Source organism: Narcine bancroftii, chromosome 1 (genome assembly GCF_036971445.1).
Source record: "Narcine bancroftii isolate sNarBan1 chromosome 1, sNarBan1.hap1, whole genome shotgun sequence".
Taxonomy (NCBI): domain Eukaryota; kingdom Metazoa; phylum Chordata; class Chondrichthyes; order Torpediniformes; family Narcinidae; genus Narcine; species Narcine bancroftii.
The window spans coordinates 264,223,586-264,246,239 of NC_091469.1; the positions used below are offsets into that span (position 1 = coordinate 264,223,586).

General features: G+C 38.0%; 1 protein-coding gene and 2 long non-coding RNA genes across 16 annotated transcripts in view; 2 read left to right on the top strand and 1 right to left on the bottom strand.

The window, feature by feature from the left end:
- Window positions 1–10,118, top strand: part of trim66 (tripartite motif containing 66) — a 337,321-nt gene extending 327,203 nt beyond the window's left edge. For 11 of the 13 annotated variants that reach the window (XM_069897347.1, XM_069897373.1, XM_069897330.1 and 8 more), the window contains 5 exons: window positions 2,330–2,637; window positions 5,550–5,682; window positions 6,120–6,194; window positions 7,143–7,295; window positions 8,261–10,118. In XM_069897347.1, coding sequence (XP_069753448.1) covers window positions 2,330–2,637; window positions 5,550–5,682; window positions 6,120–6,194; window positions 7,143–7,295; window positions 8,261–8,509 — 918 coding nt within the window. In that variant the 3' untranslated portion in view covers window positions 8,510–10,118. Of the gene's footprint in view, window positions 1–2,329; window positions 2,638–5,549; window positions 5,683–6,119; window positions 6,195–7,142; window positions 7,296–8,060; window positions 8,140–8,260 lie in introns of all 13 variants that reach the window. The other 2 variants (XM_069897307.1, XM_069897318.1) reach the window with 2 other exon arrangements.
- On the bottom strand, window positions 1,027–15,120 carry LOC138742677 (uncharacterized). Of its 2 annotated transcripts, none has more exons than XR_011344359.1 (4): window positions 14,612–15,120; window positions 7,868–8,004; window positions 4,429–4,602; window positions 1,027–1,577 (listed from the first exon to the last, which is right to left on the bottom strand). It is a non-coding gene; the product is annotated as an uncharacterized lncRNA (long non-coding RNA). The 2 variants fall into 2 exon arrangements; XR_011344357.1 differs by lacking the exon at window positions 14,612–15,120 and adding an exon at window positions 12,926–13,003.
- LOC138742688 (uncharacterized) lies at window positions 14,331–21,019 on the top strand. Its single transcript, XR_011344361.1, has 2 exons — window positions 14,331–15,130; window positions 20,197–21,019. It is a non-coding gene; the product is annotated as an uncharacterized lncRNA (long non-coding RNA).
- The last annotated feature ends 1,635 nt before the right edge of the window (window positions 21,020–22,654 follow it).

Genomic DNA, 22,654 nt, shown 5'->3' on the forward strand with positions numbered 1-22,654 from the left:
TGGCACCGGCAGCAATCCAGAGATTACTACCTTGGAGGTTCTGTTTTTTAAATTCCTACCTAATTCCACATAATCCTGTTTCAGGACCTCATCCCCACTTCTAACTAAGTCATTGGTCCCCACATGGACCACGACTTCTGGCTGTTCTCCTTCCCCTTGCAGAATGCCATGAACTCAATCAGAGATATCCCTGACCCTGGCACCAGGGAGGCAACAGACCAACCTAGATCCCCGATCTCATCCCACAAACCTTCTATCTTCCCTCTGACTAATGAGTCCCCAACTACAAGTATCCTGTTCTTATCCCTCCTTCCCTTCTGAACCTCAGGGGCAGCCCCTATGCCAGAGATCTGACCCCCACGACTCGTCCCTGATAGGCTGTTCCCCCCAGCAGTATCCAATGCCGAATACATGTTGCTGAGCGGCACTTCCACAGGGGTACTCTGCACAGGCACTCTCCCTCCTTTCCTCACAGTCACCCAATTCCCTGACTCCTGCTTTCTAGGGGTGACTGTCTCCCTGTAACTCCTCTCTATCACTGCCTCTGCTTCCCTTATGATCTTCAGTTCATCCAACTGCAGCTCAAGCTCCCTAACGCGGTCACTCATTATATGCAATTGGATGCACCTCTTGCAGGTGTAGTCATCATTAATCCATTAATCCCTTTTACAATAGATAACCTTTTCTTTAGAGAATGGGACAGAAAAAGAATGAAAAGAATAAAAAATTGTCTTTTTGGGAAATAATTTATTAAAATTTGAACAGTTGAAGTACAAATATGGAATAACATGGTACAATGTTTGCATATCATCAACTGAAATCTTATTTAAAGGATAAATTGGGAAACAGACTGAGATTACCAGAAGGAAGCAACTTTAAATATGTGATTACAGACACAATGATAATTAAGAGATTTATAACAAACATGTACATTAAGCTTTAAGATAAGGAAAATGATGAAATAAGCTATAAACCTAAACCAAAGTGGGAAAAGGATTTAAACATAAAGATAAAAAATGAAGCATGGGAAAAGTTATGTTCTGGAATTATGAAGAATACAATAAACACAAGGTTATGCATGATACAGTATAATTGGTTACACAGGTTATATATCACTCCTCAAAAGTTAAAAGAATGGGATCCAACATTATCAGGTAGATGTTTCGCTGTAAGAAGGAAAGGGGAACAACAATACATACAATTTGGGCATGTATGAAAGTGAATACGTTTTGGGAAGATCTAAATCAGATATTAAATAAAATCACAAAAAATAACATACCACAAAATCCAGAGATCTTTCTTTTAAGTAACATAAGAAGTAATAAATTAGGCCTCAAATTGGATAAAGCACAAAAAAGATTTATTAAGATAGCCTTAGCAGTAGCAAAAAAATGTATAATGTCAACTTGGAAAATGGAAGAGAACCTGAAAATACAGCAATGGTACATGGAAATGAATAAATGTATTCCATTGAAAAAAATAACATTTAATTTGAAGGATAAAGTCACATTGTTTGAACAAATTTGGGGGCCATACATGGAACACAACAGAGAGAGTTTGCCTTGGACCTCCACCCCCTAAAATGATAAGACAAAACACATTGATTCAGTATGTAAAAACAGATGACGCATTTTTCTTGTTTATTTTTCATTTTGTGAAGACATTGTTTTATGGTTTTACTGTATTGTATATGTTGAATATTTATTGGTTTTGGAGGGGGTTGGGAAGGGAGAAAATGTCACTGTGTATATTTAATGAGAAATATTTGTTTATATTTTGGTTGATATGGTTCACTGTGTGAAAAATAAAAAAATTATTTTAAAAAAATCAGATCTTCATCCTGGGCGACACATTGGGGTTTCACACAACTTTATTCGAACAGCTGCTTCGAGCAAAGCACGACCAAGGCACTTCGCAGCCTGAATATTTGGTCCCATCTTCACCAAAGTTTTTATGTTACTTTAGAGCACATTTACATTTACAATGTTAATCTTGCATTTTTTTACCTATTATTTTATTCCTATTTGTTTTAATTAAAAAAAATAATTTATTTGATTTTTTTTTTTCTTTTCTTTTTTTTTGCTAGTTGCTTGAATTCCAGATACCTGGGGTTTTACTGTAATTCAGTCTCCCAGAAGACCAATGGAAAGAAAACTAAGTTGATACTGAAATAAACAAAGCTGGATATGATTAAATAAACTGTTTTATGAGTGAATACAAGGATTTCTGTTTGTATTGCCTGTTATATTGTAATTAAAATTTATGCATTGACATAAAAACTGGACCCTTGATTTAAACTGGATATTAATTTTATAATTTTCTGTTGAAGAACATCACTCTGGACAGTACACTTACTCCGCCAAACTCCAACCCTCCTCCTCCTCAACAATGTGAGCTGGATGATGCAGCGATTACTACTGACTTGCTACCTGATGACGCAGCATTCCCATCTCCTTTGGATGATAAAAAAGCTTCTGAAGCAAATACTCTGCTAACCCCTGAAGCAGCAGGTGCTACTGACAACAACGAGGATTATTGTGCAGTCTGTTTAAATGGCGGGGAGCTTTTGTGCTGTGATCGATGTCCAAAGGTTTTCCATCTCGGATGTCACGTGCCTTCTCTTCTCAGCTTCCCAATGTAAATCTTTTTAGATATTTATCTTTTTGGTCTGTTGTTTAATGATTCATTAATGAGACAGTGAGGTTGAGGTATTTTTCTACGTGCTTTGGGCAGGAATCAAAAAGTATAAAAGCATTGTAACCAGAATATTAATTGTTTCCACACATTGTGTCCTCCCAGTCTGCATTCTAGGAAACTCGAAGCAGTTGCAATTATGTTTTTGTTTTGAAATAAGTATGCTTAGAATATGTACCTGTAGTTCAATATTAGATTCTTTGGTATTTCTTTTTTTAAAAAATGATCTGATTTTGGTTTAAAGGCCAATATTTGTAAACCTAAATCTTCAGGTTTGTTGAAGAGAACTGACTCCACTTCAAAGAGACAGGGATTAGTTGGTAAATTTGGCAGATAGGTAGAATCTAGAATTATGGAATGGTTACAGCACCAAACAGCCCATTTAGCCCATCATTATTGAGGTGGCTATCTCAGTAATTCACAAATCCCACTTGCTCATCCTTGCTCTGACACCTTGTGAATTTGTCCTGATCTTATATTTATACAATATAAATACTCAGCCTAGTAATTAGTGGCTCCAATTGCAGTGTTTTAAAATCTTTTTCTTCATGTCGGTTGTAATTCTCTTCCCTTTCATTTTATTTCTGCAACTACTACTACTTTAATCCTCCTACCAATCATCCTCATCTTTTTATAAATGTCCACTCCCCTCAACCCTCATTTTAAAAGGAAAGGTGCAGTGTAAAATAGGATGCAGGGCATGCCAGAGGAGTAGCAGATGTGCTTGGGATTTCAGACTGTCGTTTTCAGAATGGCAGGAAAAAATGGTAGTTAAAAGGCAGGTAGAATCATACATTCTATGCAAAAGCATAGAGCAAAAAGAAATGTTAAAACCTTCTAAAATTCTGTAATTTGGAATTGAAATAGAGTGCCCAGTTTTGAGTGCTCTTGCAAATACGATTGAAGGGCATGGAGAACCTGCAGAGAAGATTCAGGCAACACTTGTGACAAAAGACTGAAATGATACACAAGGACTTGAGAATTTGGAGGTCTTTTCATTAGGACAAGAAGGGGAATGAAGTCTGACAGATTACAACCAGTCAGTTACCGGGTTACCAGAGAAAATAAATTCCATATTATTAAAAGGAATCGAGTAAAAAGAAACACTTTATTGCTTATTGAAGCATGTTAAGACCTGAAAATGGGGGATTCATAATCCATAAAAAGTTTTGAAAAGGAAGTATTTGCAACAGGCAATTCAAATAGGCTGACTGGTTCTTTCAGTGATCTCATACATACAGACATAAAAAAACTAAATAGTTCAGTTCTGTAGAATTCTCTGTATCGACTGTTTTTTTTTATAGACAAAAGGACAAAATTATGACATTAAATTAATTTTCTGAAATTTTTCTTAACAGCGTGTAGCTTTATCCTTCCGAAACACTTTAGTTCACCAAATGGTGGTTTTAGTGATACCAGTGCAAAACAGGATACAACACGAAACCAAAACTTAGTGGTTGTTTGCTAGATTATATTTTCAAAGGTTTGGGAGATCAGTGTAACCAAGGATGACAGTATTGTGCTACATATTTTAATTTATATCTGCAAATCAGGAGGGATGGATCTGTTTTTACAGCTGTTTGTATTTTCTTTAGTTTAATTTGAAACACTTGAATGAAGGTTTTTACTGATGAATTATATTTATTGGTTTTGTCGTATTAGCTGACTTTTATAGCACACTTTGTCCTGTTCTGAAAATTTTAAAATTTTACTGGGAATTAATAATATTGTTACCTTTCCAACTGCAGTTATGCACAAATTGATGACCCCAAAAGAAACAGATGGGACAGCATCTTGGTGAATCAACACGGACATTGAAATGACTCTTATTTGTTTCTCTTTCCAATGCTTTTATTTCTTCAACTCCCAGAGTATAAATTGAGAATCGCTCTGGTGACTAAATTCATTCTAAAATAAACAAGAAAGGATACATTATATTTTCATCATTTCGGCAAAATTTGAAATCAGTGTTTTTTGTCAGATTTATTTATTGTCAGAGTACATACAGCCCTGAAAATCTTTTTCTTCTGCAGGTGAGGCAGAATGACCACTTATTGGTAGTGCAAAATAAACCAACTGTACACAGCATATACATATAAAGAACTGTAAATCGATATCAAATATATACAAACTATGCAATACAAAGAGAATTTAAAAATCAATAAAGTGCCTCCACAAGTGCATCAGAAAGTTGTCAAATTATCAAAATACTGCAATTATATTGTGAACAAAGATGACATCCACCTCTTTCCCCATGTAAAAGTTTTGGTGTAGGCTCAGAGCAGCAAAATATTGAGAAAATATTTATGACAGGTGAAGGAAGCTTAGAGATGCTGTCCAGCATTATTTTAAAGTACCTATTAGCATTCTAATTTACATTTGGCTTAACAAAGACTATAAAAATGAGCTCAAGTTCAAATCTAAAAGGTTTAATTGTCCTGTATGGTGTGATTACAACAACTACAATGAATTCTCCAGGTGTTCTAAATCTGCAACATAAATAGAGTGGCATGGTTAGCACAATGCTATTACAGCAACAGAAACCCTGATCAGAAACTGGCACTGTCTAAAAGGAGCATGGGATTCCTCCGGGTGCTCTGGTTTCCTCCCCGCTAACCCCACCACTGAAAATGTACAGGTTTTGTAGGTTAATTGGTGTATTTGGGTGGCATGGGCTCATGGGCCGGAAAGGCCTGTTACTCTTACATTTAATTTAAATGGAAGTTATAGGAGTTGTGAAGCAGGTAGACCATATTTATGGATGAAGGGAATTAATATTGCAGTAATACCAGTAATTGTTCTTTAAAAGTAGAAACAAGGTATTCATTTGTGTATTTTAACATATTGCTCTGCAGGGGTGAGTGGCTGTGTACATTCTGTCGGAACGTGGTAATGCCTGAAGTGGAATACGACTGTGAAAATACGCGGCATATCAATGAAACTAGGGGAATAAGGACATTACAGGGACTCTCCATCAGTGACCAAAGGGTGAGCAGTGGCATTTAACTCTAGAACATCTCTAATGAACCATGTTTGAGATGAATACATTTTATAGTACATCATATGCCTGTTGCAATGTGATTAAACTTGATTCTGAAATAGCAATAAGGCAATAATTTTGAGTTTGATATGCAGTCTATTTCAAAAATTATTGTGCTAACTTTCTACATTCATAATAAGTTCAGATTATGTGAAATGTGTACTCTGACTTCTGTCCTAGATGCAGAAGTCTGAGAGCTAATCTTTAAAAGAGGATCGTGTGAGGGCTTTTACTGTAAAACATCCTAACTGTTCAGCTTCTTTTTTCTCTTCAATCTTTTTAATATCTTGCCTAAATTATTCTTCTAAAATGGAGATATAGCGAGGAGTGTATACATGCATCCATTGCTAGAGTTTCATAACTAACTTCAGACTGTTGTCTGCAGAAATGTGAAAAGCTGACTTTGCACCTCTACTGCTACCCACTCAGCTTGCCATTCCATGAGCCTGTCAGCCCTCTGGTAAGTGTGGTTCACTCGCATTTGCTGCTGTATTTCACATGAGTAGGTGCCACATTTGGACATACTAACCTGTATGTACAGAGCAGCTTGCCTTCTGCATTGAAGGAAATCATCAACAGGATTGTGGAGAATTGCCTTGATCAACCTGGCATTGGTGTTAATGTATGGGGTTTACCAATATCTTTAGGTGTGGTTATAATTTTTTTCATCATGGAAAGCATTAGTCAAAAAACATGATTTTTACCATAACTAACTGTAAATTTGGGAATTTGAATTGCGTAAATAGATCAGTGTACAGGCAGTAATTGAATTTGTGCATTTGAAGGCTGACACTAATCCATACCTGAAAGGGGTGTGTATGTATGTATGTACTGTATGAAGAAATAATTCGAGGTCCCGCATAACCCGTGAGAATATCACCGAGCAAGGATGGTGATGATCTATTTTAGGAATGCTGAAATGCTCTAGTAGGATATTTCCACCTGAGAGGACAAATAGTTCATTTGTTTAAAATCTTCCCAAAGAAATTGCCTTTTCTCAGTGCAACAATGAAACACAAGCCTAGATTATCTTTTGAAGCCATCATCTACTGACTGGGGAAAGAGTGCCATCACTTACTAAGTCTCTAACTTGTAAATTATGAAAGGAAAATTCACCAAATACTGGATATCTGAAACAAAACCTAAAAATGCTGGAATTAAATTGTAGGCCAGTCAGCATCTGTGCAGAAAGGATTGGATCTAACCTGAGGTATGGAAATTTGAGTATAGAAGCAGGGAAAGTAGTGGGGAGTGGAGTGAAAAGGTTAAAATACTCAAAAGGGTTGAAGTCAGGAATGATCAAATTACAGAGAAAATAAAATGAACATGTGCTTATTAATGTCTACCAATACTTTTCCTTGAGTTTCCAATATTTGCTGAGTACTTACTAATGCTTGCTTTTATTCAGGCCCGACATTACTACCAGATTATCAAAAGACCAATGGATCTTTCTACTGTCAGGGCAAAACTTCAGAAAAAGAGCCCCCTCCACTATTACACACCTGAAGAGTTTATTTCTGACATTCAGCTTATGTTTATGAATTGTGCAAAATTCAACTATGTGAGTAAGGTTTACATGACTTTGCAAATGTTATCAGACTCTAATTAGGTCTATCTTCCACAATATAGAGCCTTGGAGGATATTGCCTTACTATCTTCTTACTGCTATGGCTTGAATTGTCTCTACTGTGGAGTCCAGTATTATTTGTGTCTTGTTTCTCTTAATATATTGTAGCATTCCTGCTCAGTTATAGAAGCAGAATATTTTAACTCTGTTTGACGGGGATCTTTTGCTTCTCTTTTTCCTATTGTTAGGAGTGCCCAACAAATTTCATGGTGACTCTTTGTTCACCTTATGGCAGACAAAAGTATATCATAGATGTTACATTTATAATGTATTATTATGTGACAATAAAAAGGAATCCTGAACCTTGGTTCCATCTCTGTAAGAATTTGAGAAAAATTTTTCAAGGAATTTGGTTGTGCCAGCACTAATGGTTAAATTAAATCTTTCAACCTCTTTTATAGAGAGAAGTTTCAAACCAGCATGTTCATTTTTGATGATAGACTATAGAGTGGTGCAGTTAATAGAGCTGCAGACTCTCAGCTCCAGTGCATGGGTTCAATCCTAACCTCCAATGTTGACTGTCTGGTGTTTCCATCTTCTACCTTTGACTGCCCTGAGTTGCTCCAATTTCCTTCCACATCCTGAAAGCGTGGCTTGGTCGGCTACTTGAAATTGGCCTGAATGCACCAGTGAGTGGTAGGACCTGAGGAGGGGTAATAAGAATGTGGATAGAATAAAAAATTGAATTTATGTTGCCAGGTGCCAGATGATTGGTGCGACTGGATGGATGAAAGGGCCTGCTTCCTTGCCATGTGACCCAAAGACTCTGCAATCTTATGTGAACAGATTTTGATCATTATTAGTTGAAAATCAATAAGAATAGGCTTTGAAAAATGAAGCATTTAGTTTATTTATTTCAATGCATGCAGAACAACTGAACCTGCAATGATCTTTTGCAGCCAGATTCCGAGGTGGCACAAGCTGGACGAAGTTTGGAAATTTACTTTGATGAAAAACTGAGGGAAATTTATCCCAACAAAAGCTTTGCAGGAGCAACCCAAGAATATTCGGATAATGAAGAGATTGACAATGAAAGTGGAACAGTGACTATCAATGGGTTTACGTGGCCAACAGAGGGAAAGGAGCCTGTGAAGCCAAAGAGAAGACGGAGGCATGGTGCAAGCCACAGCCACAAGGACCATAAATAATGTTGGCTGAATAACTACCACAAAAAAGTCAATTCACGCTCGTCTCCCTTTATCTTTCCATCTATTTTTCCTCATTTTCTCATTCTCGCTTAAGTGCGCTGCTCTGGCAAATTTTTTTTTCCAAAAATATATGACTAATAATTTTTGGATCTCTCAGGAATGTGGATACCAGCTTCCCTGAATTGGAAACTGTAAGTGGCACTTGCCAGTTGTTTTCATAGTTTTATTGCAAAATGATTACACTGAATTGAGGCTGGACGCTGTGGCCCATCCTTTGTGTGAAAGACTTGCATAATTTGTCGGTGTTGCTCTGGGGTGAATACTTTTAGAACAGCAGTACTGTGCCACTTATTGCCAATTATGGGACATTCTTCCAGTTAGCTTAGAATATATTCGCAGAATGCAGTGGGCGTAAGGGTGGCACAGTTAGCATAGCGGTTTGTGCAATGTTGTGCTTTCATCACTTAAGTGAAAGCCCATGTAATGAAAGCAACCTGAATTTCCAGGGGGTTCACCTGTTTGTCTACATGAACAGCAACAGACTTGGTAACAAACCTGCTGAGAGTTAGCAGTGAGTGTCTGACTAAATCCTACCCTCAGTAAAATGTAGGTTATGTTCTCTTAATAAAATGTTTGACTTTCAATATTCTTGCCAGAGATATCCCTTGAATTGAGGGATGTTAATTTTGGCCTTTACTTTTCAGTATTGATTGTTACAAATTAGTACAAGAAACATTGTCTTTTGTAGGGCACGGTGGTGATTCCACCACTAGTTTATTCGGATGGATGGTTGAAGAGAAGTTTGTCCACTGTACACATTTTTTTTTAAATTAATTTTGTTAAACTGCATATGTTTTGATTGTAAAGCTTTGGAACTTTGAATTATTATCGCTTCACAAGTGCTCAAACACACCATCATCCACAGAATTGCTATTGGCAGAAATGTGGTATACTGATGCTTATGTGCTAGAAAACCCTCTCTTTGAACATTTTATATACTGACTGGAAAATAAAACCAATGGTGGTGGAGTGGAAGGTTTGGAAATGCATGCACAAGGTCAGGAAACCTCAGGAAAATAGTTTTTAACAGGTAACATCCAGTTAGTACGGGGTGGTCTCTAATGGAAGCTGGTATATTGATCTGCCATGCAAACATTTTTTCTCACACAGAACCAAGCTGCTTCTCATGCTGTTTGTCATGTGACCTTCCAAAGTGGGATAGGGAATGAAACACATCTTTAAAATTAGTGTTTTAGTCATGGAATGATTAAAAGAACAAAATAACTGTATGCGTCAATACAGTATCTTTATTTGAATGTGAGACTTTAATTAGAGTACTGTTAATGATGGAACAAAATTTTATGGAAAATTATGAGAGCAGTACTTAAAAAGCCAGATGTAGAAATGGCTTCACTGTCATTGATGTTAATATTGATTGATGTCTGTCTTTCAATGAGAATTCTATGTTTAACTGTTCTGTATAACAGATGACAAATACATTCTCAGCAGGTGTAATTAAATTGACTTTATAAAAGTACTGTGTTTTAACCATTCTTGTTACTGCTGTATTAAAGAGTGTTAAAATGGCTGAATAAAATTTCAAAACATCCTTTTATTTTCAATGTGTACATTTCACAAGCTATTGGAAATAGCCTTGGGGAAATAAGAAATTCAAGGGTGCCTATTTCTAGGGATTCAGTAGATGGAGTGGCAGAATAAAGTTAGTCCTGGCTTCTGAGATCCTTGACCCCAGAACTCGCTGTGTTTTGCAATGGTCTGCTGGTGTAAAGCAAAGGAAGAGTGAAGGAGGAACAACAAAGGGCGTCACAGTTAGCGTAGGGTGGCATGGTTAGCATAGCGGTTTGTGCAATGCTGTATTAACACCATTGACTGGGGTTCGAATCTGGCGCTGTCTGGAAGGAGTTTGTACGTTTTCCCTGTGCCTGCTTGGGTTTCCTCCCACCCTTCAAAATATACCAGGGTTGTAGGTCAATTGGGTATAATTGGACGACACAGATTCGTGGGTCAAAAGGGCCTATTACCTTGCTGTATGTCTAAATTTAAAATTTAAATTAGAGACACTTGGGTAAATGTGTTAGAGGATTGGGATAGGAAACCTGGTCAGGCTGGTAGGAACAGTGATGATGTACTCGGAATGTTGGGTCCTTTTAAATATTGACATTGCTTCCCTCATGGGTCATTTGGTTTAACCCAGTGGTGGTGGTGAGATTTTACCTATTATTGATAAAACATTGGCATTGGGTTAAGAGTAATGCTGCTTATGAAGAAGCTGGTGATGTTAATCAGAACTAAAAGGCTTTGGCAAAGGTATCCAAGAATCCTAATCACATCACGTAGATGGAAGAGGAAGTGTCCTCTCTGGCTGACAATCTCTAGGTGGAATGCCTTCTCTTCTGAGTATTGGCGCCACCCAAGCTGGTGCTTAGCCCACAGTGGAAGCCAAGAATCTTGCTAATTAATGAATTGGAATTATATTCCTTTCTTTGTTCTGTCTACATGAATTGGCCTGTCTATTCCTCCAGAAATTCCAGACCTACCGTTTATTGGTGTCCTTGTGACTTATCATTAAGGTGAGACACTCTTGCATCTCCATGCCAATCAAACTCTAGCACTAAGAGAAGCAGACGAATGCAAAGGTTGAGGAAGAGTACACAGGATACTGTTTGTCACTTTGTTAGGCCTACCTGATAGAGGCAAGGAGTGATCTTCTCAGATCTCTCAGGAGATTATGTGGGACTAGGATAGCAGCTTTTCCATTCTGAGCTTGCCAAACATTTCATTGTAAGGATTGGAAATGCTTATGTTGTACAGCGGCTGGTGGTGCATGCAGGCAGTTCCATGGAGCCTTCAGCAGCACTACTGGAGACTTGGTGTCTCTATGGAGATGCGGCCTGACTCTATAACAACTCTGCCCTCTGCTTCCTTGGAACAGCTTGCAGTTTGGTGAAAGGGAAAGGACATACCTTGACCTTATCACTCTTGTCCAAAAACAGAGTTGTCATTCATTGAGAGCAGATTGTACTGTGCAATCAATGAAGTAACATGAAGCAGTAAGAAAGCAGAGAGCTGGGATGCCTGAGGTGGCACAGCTCAGTCCAGTGTTATTACGGAGCCTGTCACTGCTGTCTCCATTTAGTAGGCCAACATTTCTGCTCTCTAGCTCTAGACCAGTATCTTCATCTTTCTCCCACTTTCAGCCCCTCTGACTACAGGAGAGCACAGGGAAATACAGCATTCAGAAGCAAGCCTCAAGTACAAGAGCACATTGTGGGCATTCCTCCCACACTCTGCTCACACTTCAATATATGTGAGCAACCTAACAGCAGCCTGACTCCATTCATGGAGCCGGGACGGGTTCAGCTTACCTGGAAAGCACTGAGGGAAGGTACAAAGGCATTTAACATCAAATCATGCACTCTTACCATTAGAACCATAGAAAGCTGCACCACAGAAAGAGGCCTCTTGTTATGTTTTTCTTTTCTTTCCCAGTCACTAATCTAGAGATTTAGTTTCAATCGTACTTTTTCCTGTTGTATACTGAAATAGTCAACAGAGGACTGAAAGGTAGGTTGATCTGTGCTTGCTCTTCAGTGGATTAAAATGATTCAATAGAGTGGTCCTTGCAAAATGTTAAGTAATTGTGATGTGCATTTCCATGGTGGCCCAGTGTATTGGTAAGAAAATGTTTTTTTTTTAGTTTTATGTAAATCACTGCAATCTTGCAAATCAAAAATAGAATTTTTTAGATCCTCTTGATGCAACAGGTTGAGTTAGACACCAGATGACAATATTGATTTAAAACTTCATTTTTCCCCTGTGCAAAGGCCCTTGGTGTAATATCACATTTTTCGTGTCTTTCTGTGAGGCCAAAATTAGGCGTGGGTATAGATCACCCATTGATGAGTAGTGGCGTGTATGAACTGTTTTTATTTTATGGAACTCCATTGGTCAGCTGCAGAACCCTTTTGAAAATGGATTGGGAGTTTGCCCAAGACTAGTTAGGAGACTGTCCTGCAGTATCTGGGAACAGAAAGCTGCAAATAATTGTAGTCAATGAAAGAGCAGGGGTTGGTGGGGAAGGATTGGTTACAGGCACTGCATGTTCATTGGCAGAAATCCATGGTCTCGCTTCAGATCTGGATGCTGTTGGAGGTCTTTGACCATCGAACATCAAGGAAGAGTTGTGGATAGATTGTTGACATGCTGGGAGCCATGAACTGTCTGGTAGAGATGGGTAAAAAAAAAATATGGGCAAAACTTTGTCAATTACCTGTCCATGCATAAGGATGTAAGAATTGGGATCAGGAATAGGGCATTTAGTTTCTTAGACTCTGCCTCATCATTTAGTTACACAAGGTTTGATCTTTCAGTTCAGTGCCCCTTTTCTGTACTTACCCCATAACCCTTTATTTCCTTAATACCGCTTCCATCAGCGCTGTCTCCACTCCATCCTCAACATTCATTGGAATGACTTCATCACCAACATCAAAGTACTCGAGCTGGCAGAGTCCGCAAGCATCGAATCCATGCTGCTGAAGACCCAACTGCGCTGGGTGGGTCATGTCTCCAGAATGGAGGACCATCGCCTTCCCAAGATCATGTTATATGGCGAGCTCTCCACTGGCCACCAAGACAGAGGTGCACCAAAGAAGAGGTACAAGGACTGCTTAAAGAAATCTCTTGGTGCCTGCCACATTGACCATCGCCAGTGGGCTGATATTGCCTCAAACTGTGCATCTTGGCGCCTCACAGTTCGGCGGGCAGCAACCTCCTTTGAAGAAGACCGCAGAGCCCACCTCACTGACAAAAGACAAAGGAGGAAAAACCCAATACCCAACCCCAACCAACCAATTTTCCCTTGCAACCACTGCAACCGTGCCTGCCTGTCCCGCATCGGACTTGTCAGTCACCAACTAGCCTGCAGCAGACGTGGACATACCCCTCCGTAAATCTTCATCTGCAAAGCCAAGCCAAAGAAAGAGAAGAGACCCAATAACTATCAATCTCTGTTTCAAATATATTCAGTGACTTGAGCCTTCACAGCTGCCTTAGGTATGATTCATATGACAAATATCCTTATCTTATTTCTCATGGGCTAAATATTTATTTTGCAACTGCAATCTCTTGTTTTAGACACCTCAATCAAAGGAAATTTTGTCACTGCATTTACCTTACCGCACCCTGGAGGAATCGAATTCTAAAATGGTGAGATGATGTGAATGATGAACCTGAGTGAGATTTACAGGATTACTTCTAGAGATATTCAACAATTGGTTTGTTGAAAGAAATGTCAAATGACATGCAAATCTTTCAACAGAGAAATGAGAATGTGCAAACACTGAAATGGCAGGAATACAGAAAAGATATCAGTGATTTTGAGTGACGGATGTTTTCTTTCAAATCTGACTGTGTGAAAAACAACACTTCAGTTAGTTTCATCTACAGCAGGACATTGCCAGAACCTGCAAAAATGACAGCTTTGATGTAGATTTATCACTGTTGCAATTTGGAGATAAGAAAATAACATTATTTAAACCAGTGGTCTTTCACCACTAACATATTTTAGCATCAGTGGTGAAAGATTAACTCTTAATTCTTCATCAGATTTTAACATCAAATCTAAAATTGGAATTTTTTTTAAAAAGGAACTATCAGTGTCATTCAACAGGATATCTACATAGGTTACAAACAATGAGAGGCTGGGTTTTGTGGTGCACTGCAATTTCCTGCAATTCAGTTAAAAGTTGCAAAAATATTAGTTTCTTCACATTAAATTTCACACATTTTGAGTTGAGCGAAGGACCAGGTTTAAACCAAAGACTTGCTTGTGACAACTGACCTTAATACCCTCAGTCTATGGGGAGTCACATGATGGAGTAGTGGCCGGTAGGGGAATACCAGCCCTCTCCAGAAAAGAAGAAATAAAGTGAAGAAAAGACAAAGTTCAAGAAATACAAAACGTAACAAATAAAAGATAAAGTTGATGAGAAAAGAAAGAAAATGGCAGCCAAGAAGGACAAAAATAAAAACAACAGGAAAAAAAGAAGAAAAGACGCCAGAAGAGAAAGGAGAAGGCCTTACCTGCATGAAGAAACAGGGAGCCGTCGTGGAGAAGAGAGCCCGTTCTCCGAGGTTGGTGACGACACCGCAGAGTCGCGACCCCCCCACCACTGGACTGCAAAAATGGCTCTCTGAGCCAAACAAAAGTGCGCCACTGCGCATGCGCAAGGAGTTTGCACAGTGTGCAAACTAAGGAGAACGCTGACGGGAGGGGGGCTCAGCTGAAGAGCGGGCAAACACAATGCGACCAGCTGAGGGATGCCCGACACCAGGGCTTTCAGCTGGAAGAAGAGGAAAGCGACAGGAAACGGAGTGAAAGAAAAGAAGAGCGGCAGCAGGAGGCCCAACAGATGAGTAGCCCAGAAGAATAGGACCAACAGCAAGAAGCCAAGCAAGAAGAAGCCCAGCAAAGTGAGACAAGCAACTCATCAGGAAAGTCAGAAGAGACACAGATATAAGGAAGAGAAGATGACGACACAAACACAGCTGCAGACACAGAAGAGGAAGAAGAAGACCAAGAGCTGCACAGAGAAATAGAAGGTAAAACAGATATAGATAAAGTGTTTTTTTCAAGAACAAATGAGAGCATTAAAAGAATGGTTGTCATTAGAATTTAGTAAAATGAAAAGAAAAATGAAAAGTACAGAAGAAAAAGTGAATAGAATAGAGCTGGTCATGACAGAAATAGGGAAAAGATTAGAAAATGTGTAAGAAGAAGAAACAGCTGTAGAAATGGAAGTGAATGACTTAAGAAAATTGGAAGAAAGTGATAAAAAAAAGTTAGAGTGACAAGACTTGTTATCTCAGAAAATTGAAATGTTGGAAAATTATAGTAGGCGAAACAACATAAAAATTAGTGGGCCTGAAGGAAGATGAAGAAGGCACAGATATGAAGGAATTTATAAAAGAATGGATCCCAAAGGTCCTGGGAATGACAGAAATACAGGAAGGAATGGAAATAGAAAGGGCACACAGAACACGAGCTCCGAAATCACAGACACATCAAAAACCAAGATCTGTTTTAGTAAAATTTTTGAGATACACGACAAGAGAAAATATACTGGAGTGGGCAAGGAATAAAATTAGAGATAGAAGAAGTTTTAGCAAAAATTGAATGCCAAAATTGCAAGAGGAACAAATCAAACTGATAAAACCATTTGAAATAGAGGAAGTACAGGATATATTAAAAAAGCTGCCGAACAATAAAACGCCTGAAGAGGATGGATTCCCAATAGAATTCTATAAAACATTTGAAGAGTTATTAATTCCTCCTCTCCTGGAAGTAATGAACCAGAAAGAAGAAACACAAAACTTGCCAGATTCACTTAAGACAGCAATAATTACAATAATACCAAAGGCGGGGAAGGATCTATTAACACCAGCATCATATAGACCAATATCTCTACTTAATTCAGATTATAAGATAATAGCAAAACTATTAGCAAACAGATTGGCCGACTGTGTACCAAAAATAGTAAAACAAGATCAAACTGGATTTATTCAGAAAAGATAAACAGTGGATAATATCTGTAAATTTATTAATCTAATTCAGACAGTTCAAGGAAATAAGAAGTCAACAGTGGCTGTTGCTTTAGACGCAGAAAAAGCCTTTGACAGGGTAGAATGGAATTATTTATTCAAAGTATTACAGAGGTTCAATCTACCAGAAAAATATATTAATTGGATTAAAGCATTATATAATGGACCATTGGCGAAGGTAACAGTACATGTATATGTATCGAACCAATTTAAATGAAGTAGGTCAACTAGGCAGGGATGTCCATTATCTCCCTCACTGTTCGCTTTAGCAATAGAAAAATTGGCAGAACTTATAAAATCAGAAAATAAAATAAGAGGGATAAAAATAAAAGAGAAGGAATATAAAAGGAATATAAAATCGGTCTATTTGCAGATGACATCATAGTATACTTAACAGAACCAGAAATATTAATAAAAGAACTACATAAGAAATTGAAGGAATATGGAGAAATATCGGGGTACAAGATCAACGCAAATAAAAGTGAAGTGATGCCAATGAGTAATGTGGATTATACAAAGTTTAAAGAATCACCATTTAAATGGCAAGCACAAGCAATCCGATACCTAGGGATCAAATTAGATAATAACTTAAGCCACTTGTACAAACTAAATTATCAGCCACTAATAAGGAAATTGCAGGAAGACTTAGAACATTGGAAAGAATTACTGCTAGCGCTGATAGGGAGGGTAAATTGCATTAAAATGAATGTTTTCCCAAGGAGACAATTCTTATTTCAATCGTTACCAATTCCCTTAACAGAGAAATTCTTTAATGAACTAAAGAGAATAATAAGGAAATTTTTATGGGAAGGGGGGAAACAGAGGATAGCGATAGATAAATTAACAGAGAGGTACAACCAAGGTGGTTTGCAGTTACCAAACTTTAAAAATGATTATAGAGCAGCCCAATTAAGGTATTTATCGGATTTTTTTTACGCTAGATAAAATAGGGGAGAAGGTACCGGAACATATACTTTATAAGTGGGATGAAATGCTGGTACGATATTAAAGCTCACCAGTATTGCATCATTTACTCAATATATGGAAGAAGATTCACTTAGAAAGGAAAAAAAACAAATTACCAAATACCAAAATTATTGATGCAAAATTTTACAATAGATAACCTTTCCTTTAGAGAATGGGAGAGAAAAGGAATTAAAAGAATAGAAAATTGTTTTTTGGGAAATAATTTATTAACATTTGAACAAATGAAGTACAAATATTGGAATAACTCATGGTACAATGTTTGCATACCATCAACTGAAAACCTACTTAAAGGTTAAATTGGGAAACAGACTGAGATTACCAGAAGGAGGCAGCTTTGAATATGTGATTACATTCACAATGATAATTAAAAGATTTATAACAAACATGTACATTAAGCTTTAAGATAAGGAAAATGATGAAATAAGCTATTAACCCAAACAAAAGTGGGAAAAAGATTTAAACATAAAGATAACTTTTCCCATGTTTCATTTTTTATGTTCTGGAACTATGAAGAATATAATAAACACGAGGTTACGCAAGATACAGTATAATTGGCTACACAGGTTATATATCACGCCCCAGAAGTTTTTAAAAAATGGGATCCAACATTATCAGATAGGTGTTTTCGCTGTAAGAAGGAAATGGGAACAACAGTACATGCAATTTGGGCATGTGAGAAAGTGAAAAAGTTTTGGGAAGATCTAAATCAGATATTAAATAAAATTCCAAAAAGCAACATACCAAAAAATCCAGAGTTCTATCTTCTAAGTAACATAAGAAGTAAGGAATTAGGCCTCAAATTGGATGAAGTGTAAAAAAGATTTATTATGATAGCCTTTGCAGTAGCAAAAAAATGTATAATGTCAACTTAGAAATCGGAAGAGAGCCTGAGAATATAGCAGTGGTACATGGAAATGAATAAATGTATTCCCTTGGAAAAAAAATAACATTTTATTTAAAAAATAAATTCACTTTATTTGAACAAATTTGGGAACCATACATGGAACATAACAGAGAGGCCTTGCCTCAGATCTCCACCCTCTAAAATGATGATAAGACAAAATGACTTGATCCAGTGTGTAAAAGTAGATGACACATTTTTCTTGTTTATTTTTCATTGTGTGATGACATTGTTTAATAGTTTTATTGTATATGTTGAATGTTTATTGGTTTTGGAGGGGGGGAGGGAAGGTAGAAGGGAAAAAAGGGGAGAAAATGCCACTGTATATTTAAGAGGGAAATGTTTGTATGTATTTTGGTTGATATGGTTCACAGTGTGAAAAATGAAAAATTATTTAAAAAAAATACCCTCAGCCTACCAATATAGACCAAGTAAAGTTTTCCTGAATGTGAGGCGTTAGTGATCAATTCCTCAAAACACAAAGATGCTTTGTTAAAATAAATTCATGGGATTGGTTTCCACCGATGAAAGTGTCTGTCATGAAGGTTTAGCTCCTCTTCAGTATTTAATTTTACTTTATTCCTTTTGGTTTACTTGCTGGTACCCTACCTTCAAAACCCATCTCCACCACTCCACCCACTATCTACTCCATGAAGTCTGGTTCTAGCAAGTCTCTCAGTCAACTCCAGACCCAACTCAGGTGAACCAACAGTCTTCTCACCCGCCAATCCCATCTAATTTTCTATACAGCACAGTAACAGGCACTTCCAGCCCATGAGGCCACGTTGCCCAAATGCACCCATATGACCAATTAACTTACTAACCCACATAAATCTTTGGAATGTGGGAGGAAAGTGCAGCACCTGGATGAAACCCATCCTTTCTGTTGTGTTGTATGCTAACTGTGGTGTGTACCTAAAAAGTTTCTGATATAACCAGCGTAAAAAATTTATTTTAGGAAACTCCACAGGGAAGGTCCAGACTACATGAAACATGATGATTGATATTGTCAGACAATAGCAGACCTTACTGATGAGCAAGGCTTGGCCACTCTCAATGGATAAACTCACCAAGTCATTGGAGTTGCTCCTCGTGACTTGTTTAAAATTACCATTTTGCGTGAATTTGTAGAAAACAAAATTCAATCAATCAATTATTATTGGGTTACATTTCTTATCCAAATTAAAAATTAGCAATTAATTTGGGATTGCCTCATCTGCAATTTAAATAATGTACTTGGCATATTTTTTAAAAAATACGAAAACTCATACAGGTCTCTCCATCTGGCAGGTTACGTTTAGTTGGGATTGGTGGTTGGTCCCAGCGATTTACAGTTGACATGGTTGAGGGGATGAAAGGTAATACTTTGCTGATGATATAAAACTGAGTGGGAGTGTGCAGGATGGAAGATTTAAACAGGCTGAATTGAGATACAGACAAGCTGATCGAGTCAAAAAGGGTATGGCAGATGTGTGATGTGAAAAAATGCGAAGTTACACACTGGTGCTTAGAGAAGTGCACTTTTTTTAATAGTGAAAAATTGCTCAGTATTAATAATGTTCTCAGTGACCGAGGTATCCTTGTAACCAAGTCTCTAAGAGCCAACATGCAGGGCATTGAGCAATCGGGAAGGCAACTAATATGTTGGCCTTTATTTCAAGGAGTTTGGAGTACAGAGCTAAAGAAGCCATTGCAATTATATGGAGCCTTGTGAGACTTGACTTGGAGTAATGTTTTAGTTTCCTTATCTAAAAATGGAGAAACCTTCCATGGGGGAGGGGGGTGGTGGGGAAGAAGGAAAAGTTTGCTTTAATATAACCATAGATAGCAGGTTTGACATGTGAGGAGAATTTGAGATCTAGGAGGACCCAGGGAACCCAGAGGAAACCAGGAAGGTTACAGGGATCTTTCAAAAATTCCACACAGCCTGTACCAGTGGTCAGGATTGTATCCAGGTCACTGGATTTAGGAAACTGAGGCTCTACCTGGTTTGCAACCAAGTTGATCATAGTTCAGATCAGCCATTCTCAACCTTTTTGTTAGGCTATGGCTCCATTTGGACTCTGCTCAAAGTTTATGGGCCCCCATCCCCTGTGAAGCAGCCAAGCTTTGTTGGTTTCTTCCATACTTCTCTCCTACTGACTACATAAAAAAACATGATAAATATTTTATATTTCAGTCTGTGCCCCTCACCTTCAATGTGCCATGGCCCCAGGTGAGAATGGAAGAAGTATCGTGGGTGAAATATCTCAGGAAAATCCACCCCAGTCTATCATAGCTGAAGTGGTGCAAGAGTATTTGGAAGATAAAATAAATGTTTCTGCTCACTGACTAAGGCTGTGGGTATGTACAATGCAAGCGTACAATCTGCAAGCAGAGTGAAAACAAACAATGTGAACCAAAGGACATATAACAACATTTGCAAGTGATAACTACCTTCAGCAAAGGAGACTGGAGAAAATGTAGCAATGAGATAAGATTCCAGAGAATGGCTTACTGAGAATTTGCTGCAGATATTGAAAAAATACCCAAAGGAGGTAGGTTTTGAACCAGGATTAAGTTTGAGGACACTGGAGAAGTATTACGAGCACACAAATATCCATATTGACCAGGGTGGTCGATATCAATCCTGGGGGCCAATTGGACTATCCATGGGGTCGATAAATGCCTGGGAGTCAAAAGGGGGTCGATAAATGCCTGGGGGTTGATTGAACTTTTGGGGTCAAAAGCTGACATTCATATAAGAAATAAAAATACATAAAATACAACTTGCTGATACACATTTCTGATTTATATACAATTAGCTCTTCTTGTCTGTTTTCTATTCCATCTACTAAAATATAATGATAATAATAAGGTTATAATTATTATTAGTTTGAATTACAAGACAATGGACTGTTGTAATACCTGTTTCCACATGGATGAATTGACTTGGATTTTCTTTATTCATATGTTCTTTTTTTTAAATACTCAATAAACGTGTTAACTGTTATTCACCATTAGCATTGTAGTCTTGTAACATTTTAAAATGTTTTAGCTAAGCTTTAGCTTTATTTTCAAGTACATAACGAAAACCTGGGTTGTGGTAATGCTAGGCTGAGTATCCCTGCTGCGTCATTTCCTGTCCAGCACCACCAATTAGTCCAGAGACAGCCCGTACACACTCAACACCCATAGCTATCAATGGTGTCAGTGAACTGATAGCTGTGCATTTACTGTGTAAATTTGCCACATTTCTAGTAAGCACAATGGTGGCCGCTAATGCTAAGAATAAGTGCTGACAATATTCACAAGAGTATTTGAAATTTGGATGCGTTCACTAATGAAAGAATAGCCCCTTTCATACTTGCACCCGACTAAATTGGCTGTTCAGTGTCACAGGATAGGAATGGGGCTTTAGCTTTTCGTACTTGACCACTCCTAACTGGGACAATTAACTCTTTTACGCTTGCAAGGAACCATCCCCGGAGTTAGGACTGTTCTACTTTCTACTGGTGACGTCAGGACGCATTGAGCGATGGTGGACCTGCCCTAAATCCTGATCAATGTGTTATGATTTTATATTTGAACAAAATTAATCATGCCAAATTATAACATAATTATGCTTTATGAGTACAGTATGAGCCCTTCAGCTCTTCTTGTTGTTGTGCTGTCCTATATAAAGCAGACACCGTGGGAAAGTGCGAGCAATAAATAGCAATAGTGGACAATTTTTGAACAGCTTGGGAAAGTTGGTAGCGCTCTCACGTACAATTTATAAATTCCATGGACCTGCCCTCCCAGAATTCTGTGCAGCAGGGAAAGGGCTGTGCTGCATGCACAAAGCGTTCATGGAGGGATTTCTCTGCCACAGCATTCTGGGAAGTCAGGTCCGCCTTTGCTTTTCCCATGGTCTTTATAAAAAAGTGCTATAGCGGTACCAATTTTCTCACATTGTTTAAAATTGTCCACTATGCTATTTATTTTCTCTCTCTATCTCCCCCCCCCCACCACTGCAGCTTTCCCACGGCAAAGTTTATACCTTCATTTTAATCTTCCTGCACTCATGCAAAAACTTGGGTCATTTCAGTCCCACAATGCAATTGCCCATTTCACTCTTGCATGATTGCAACACTGGCGACTGCCGATACCCCGATGTGAGATTATGTCATCTGATGCCAGTGTTGAACTGATTTTGCTTTCACACTAGACACTTTAAAGGCCGATTGGCATTTGATTCCTGGGATCACTTGCAAGTGTGAAAGGCGCTATCGCCAAAGACTTTCAGCAATGATGCCATGAAACCTGTGAAGATGTAAGACAACCTCGAAAGGATTCATTCTGATTAAAAAAAAGGTTTTGATATTTTCAAGAAGCTGAAAGAAAAAATCAGAAATAGACTAAGTTTAAAAGAATTTTTTAAAGCACCTGCTGATAATGAAGAAGGACTGAAAGCATCGTACAAGTATCTCCCTTAATATAACAAAGAAAGAAAAATCATATACTATTGGTGAGGAGATCATAATACCAGCAGTTAAAGATGTGAATGAAAATGTTATGAAAAAAGACTCTCAACCTGATCTAAAATGCATGCCATTAAGTGCAAATAATTTGCAATGCTGCATTGATAAGATGGCCGATGATGTGGTGAAAACCTT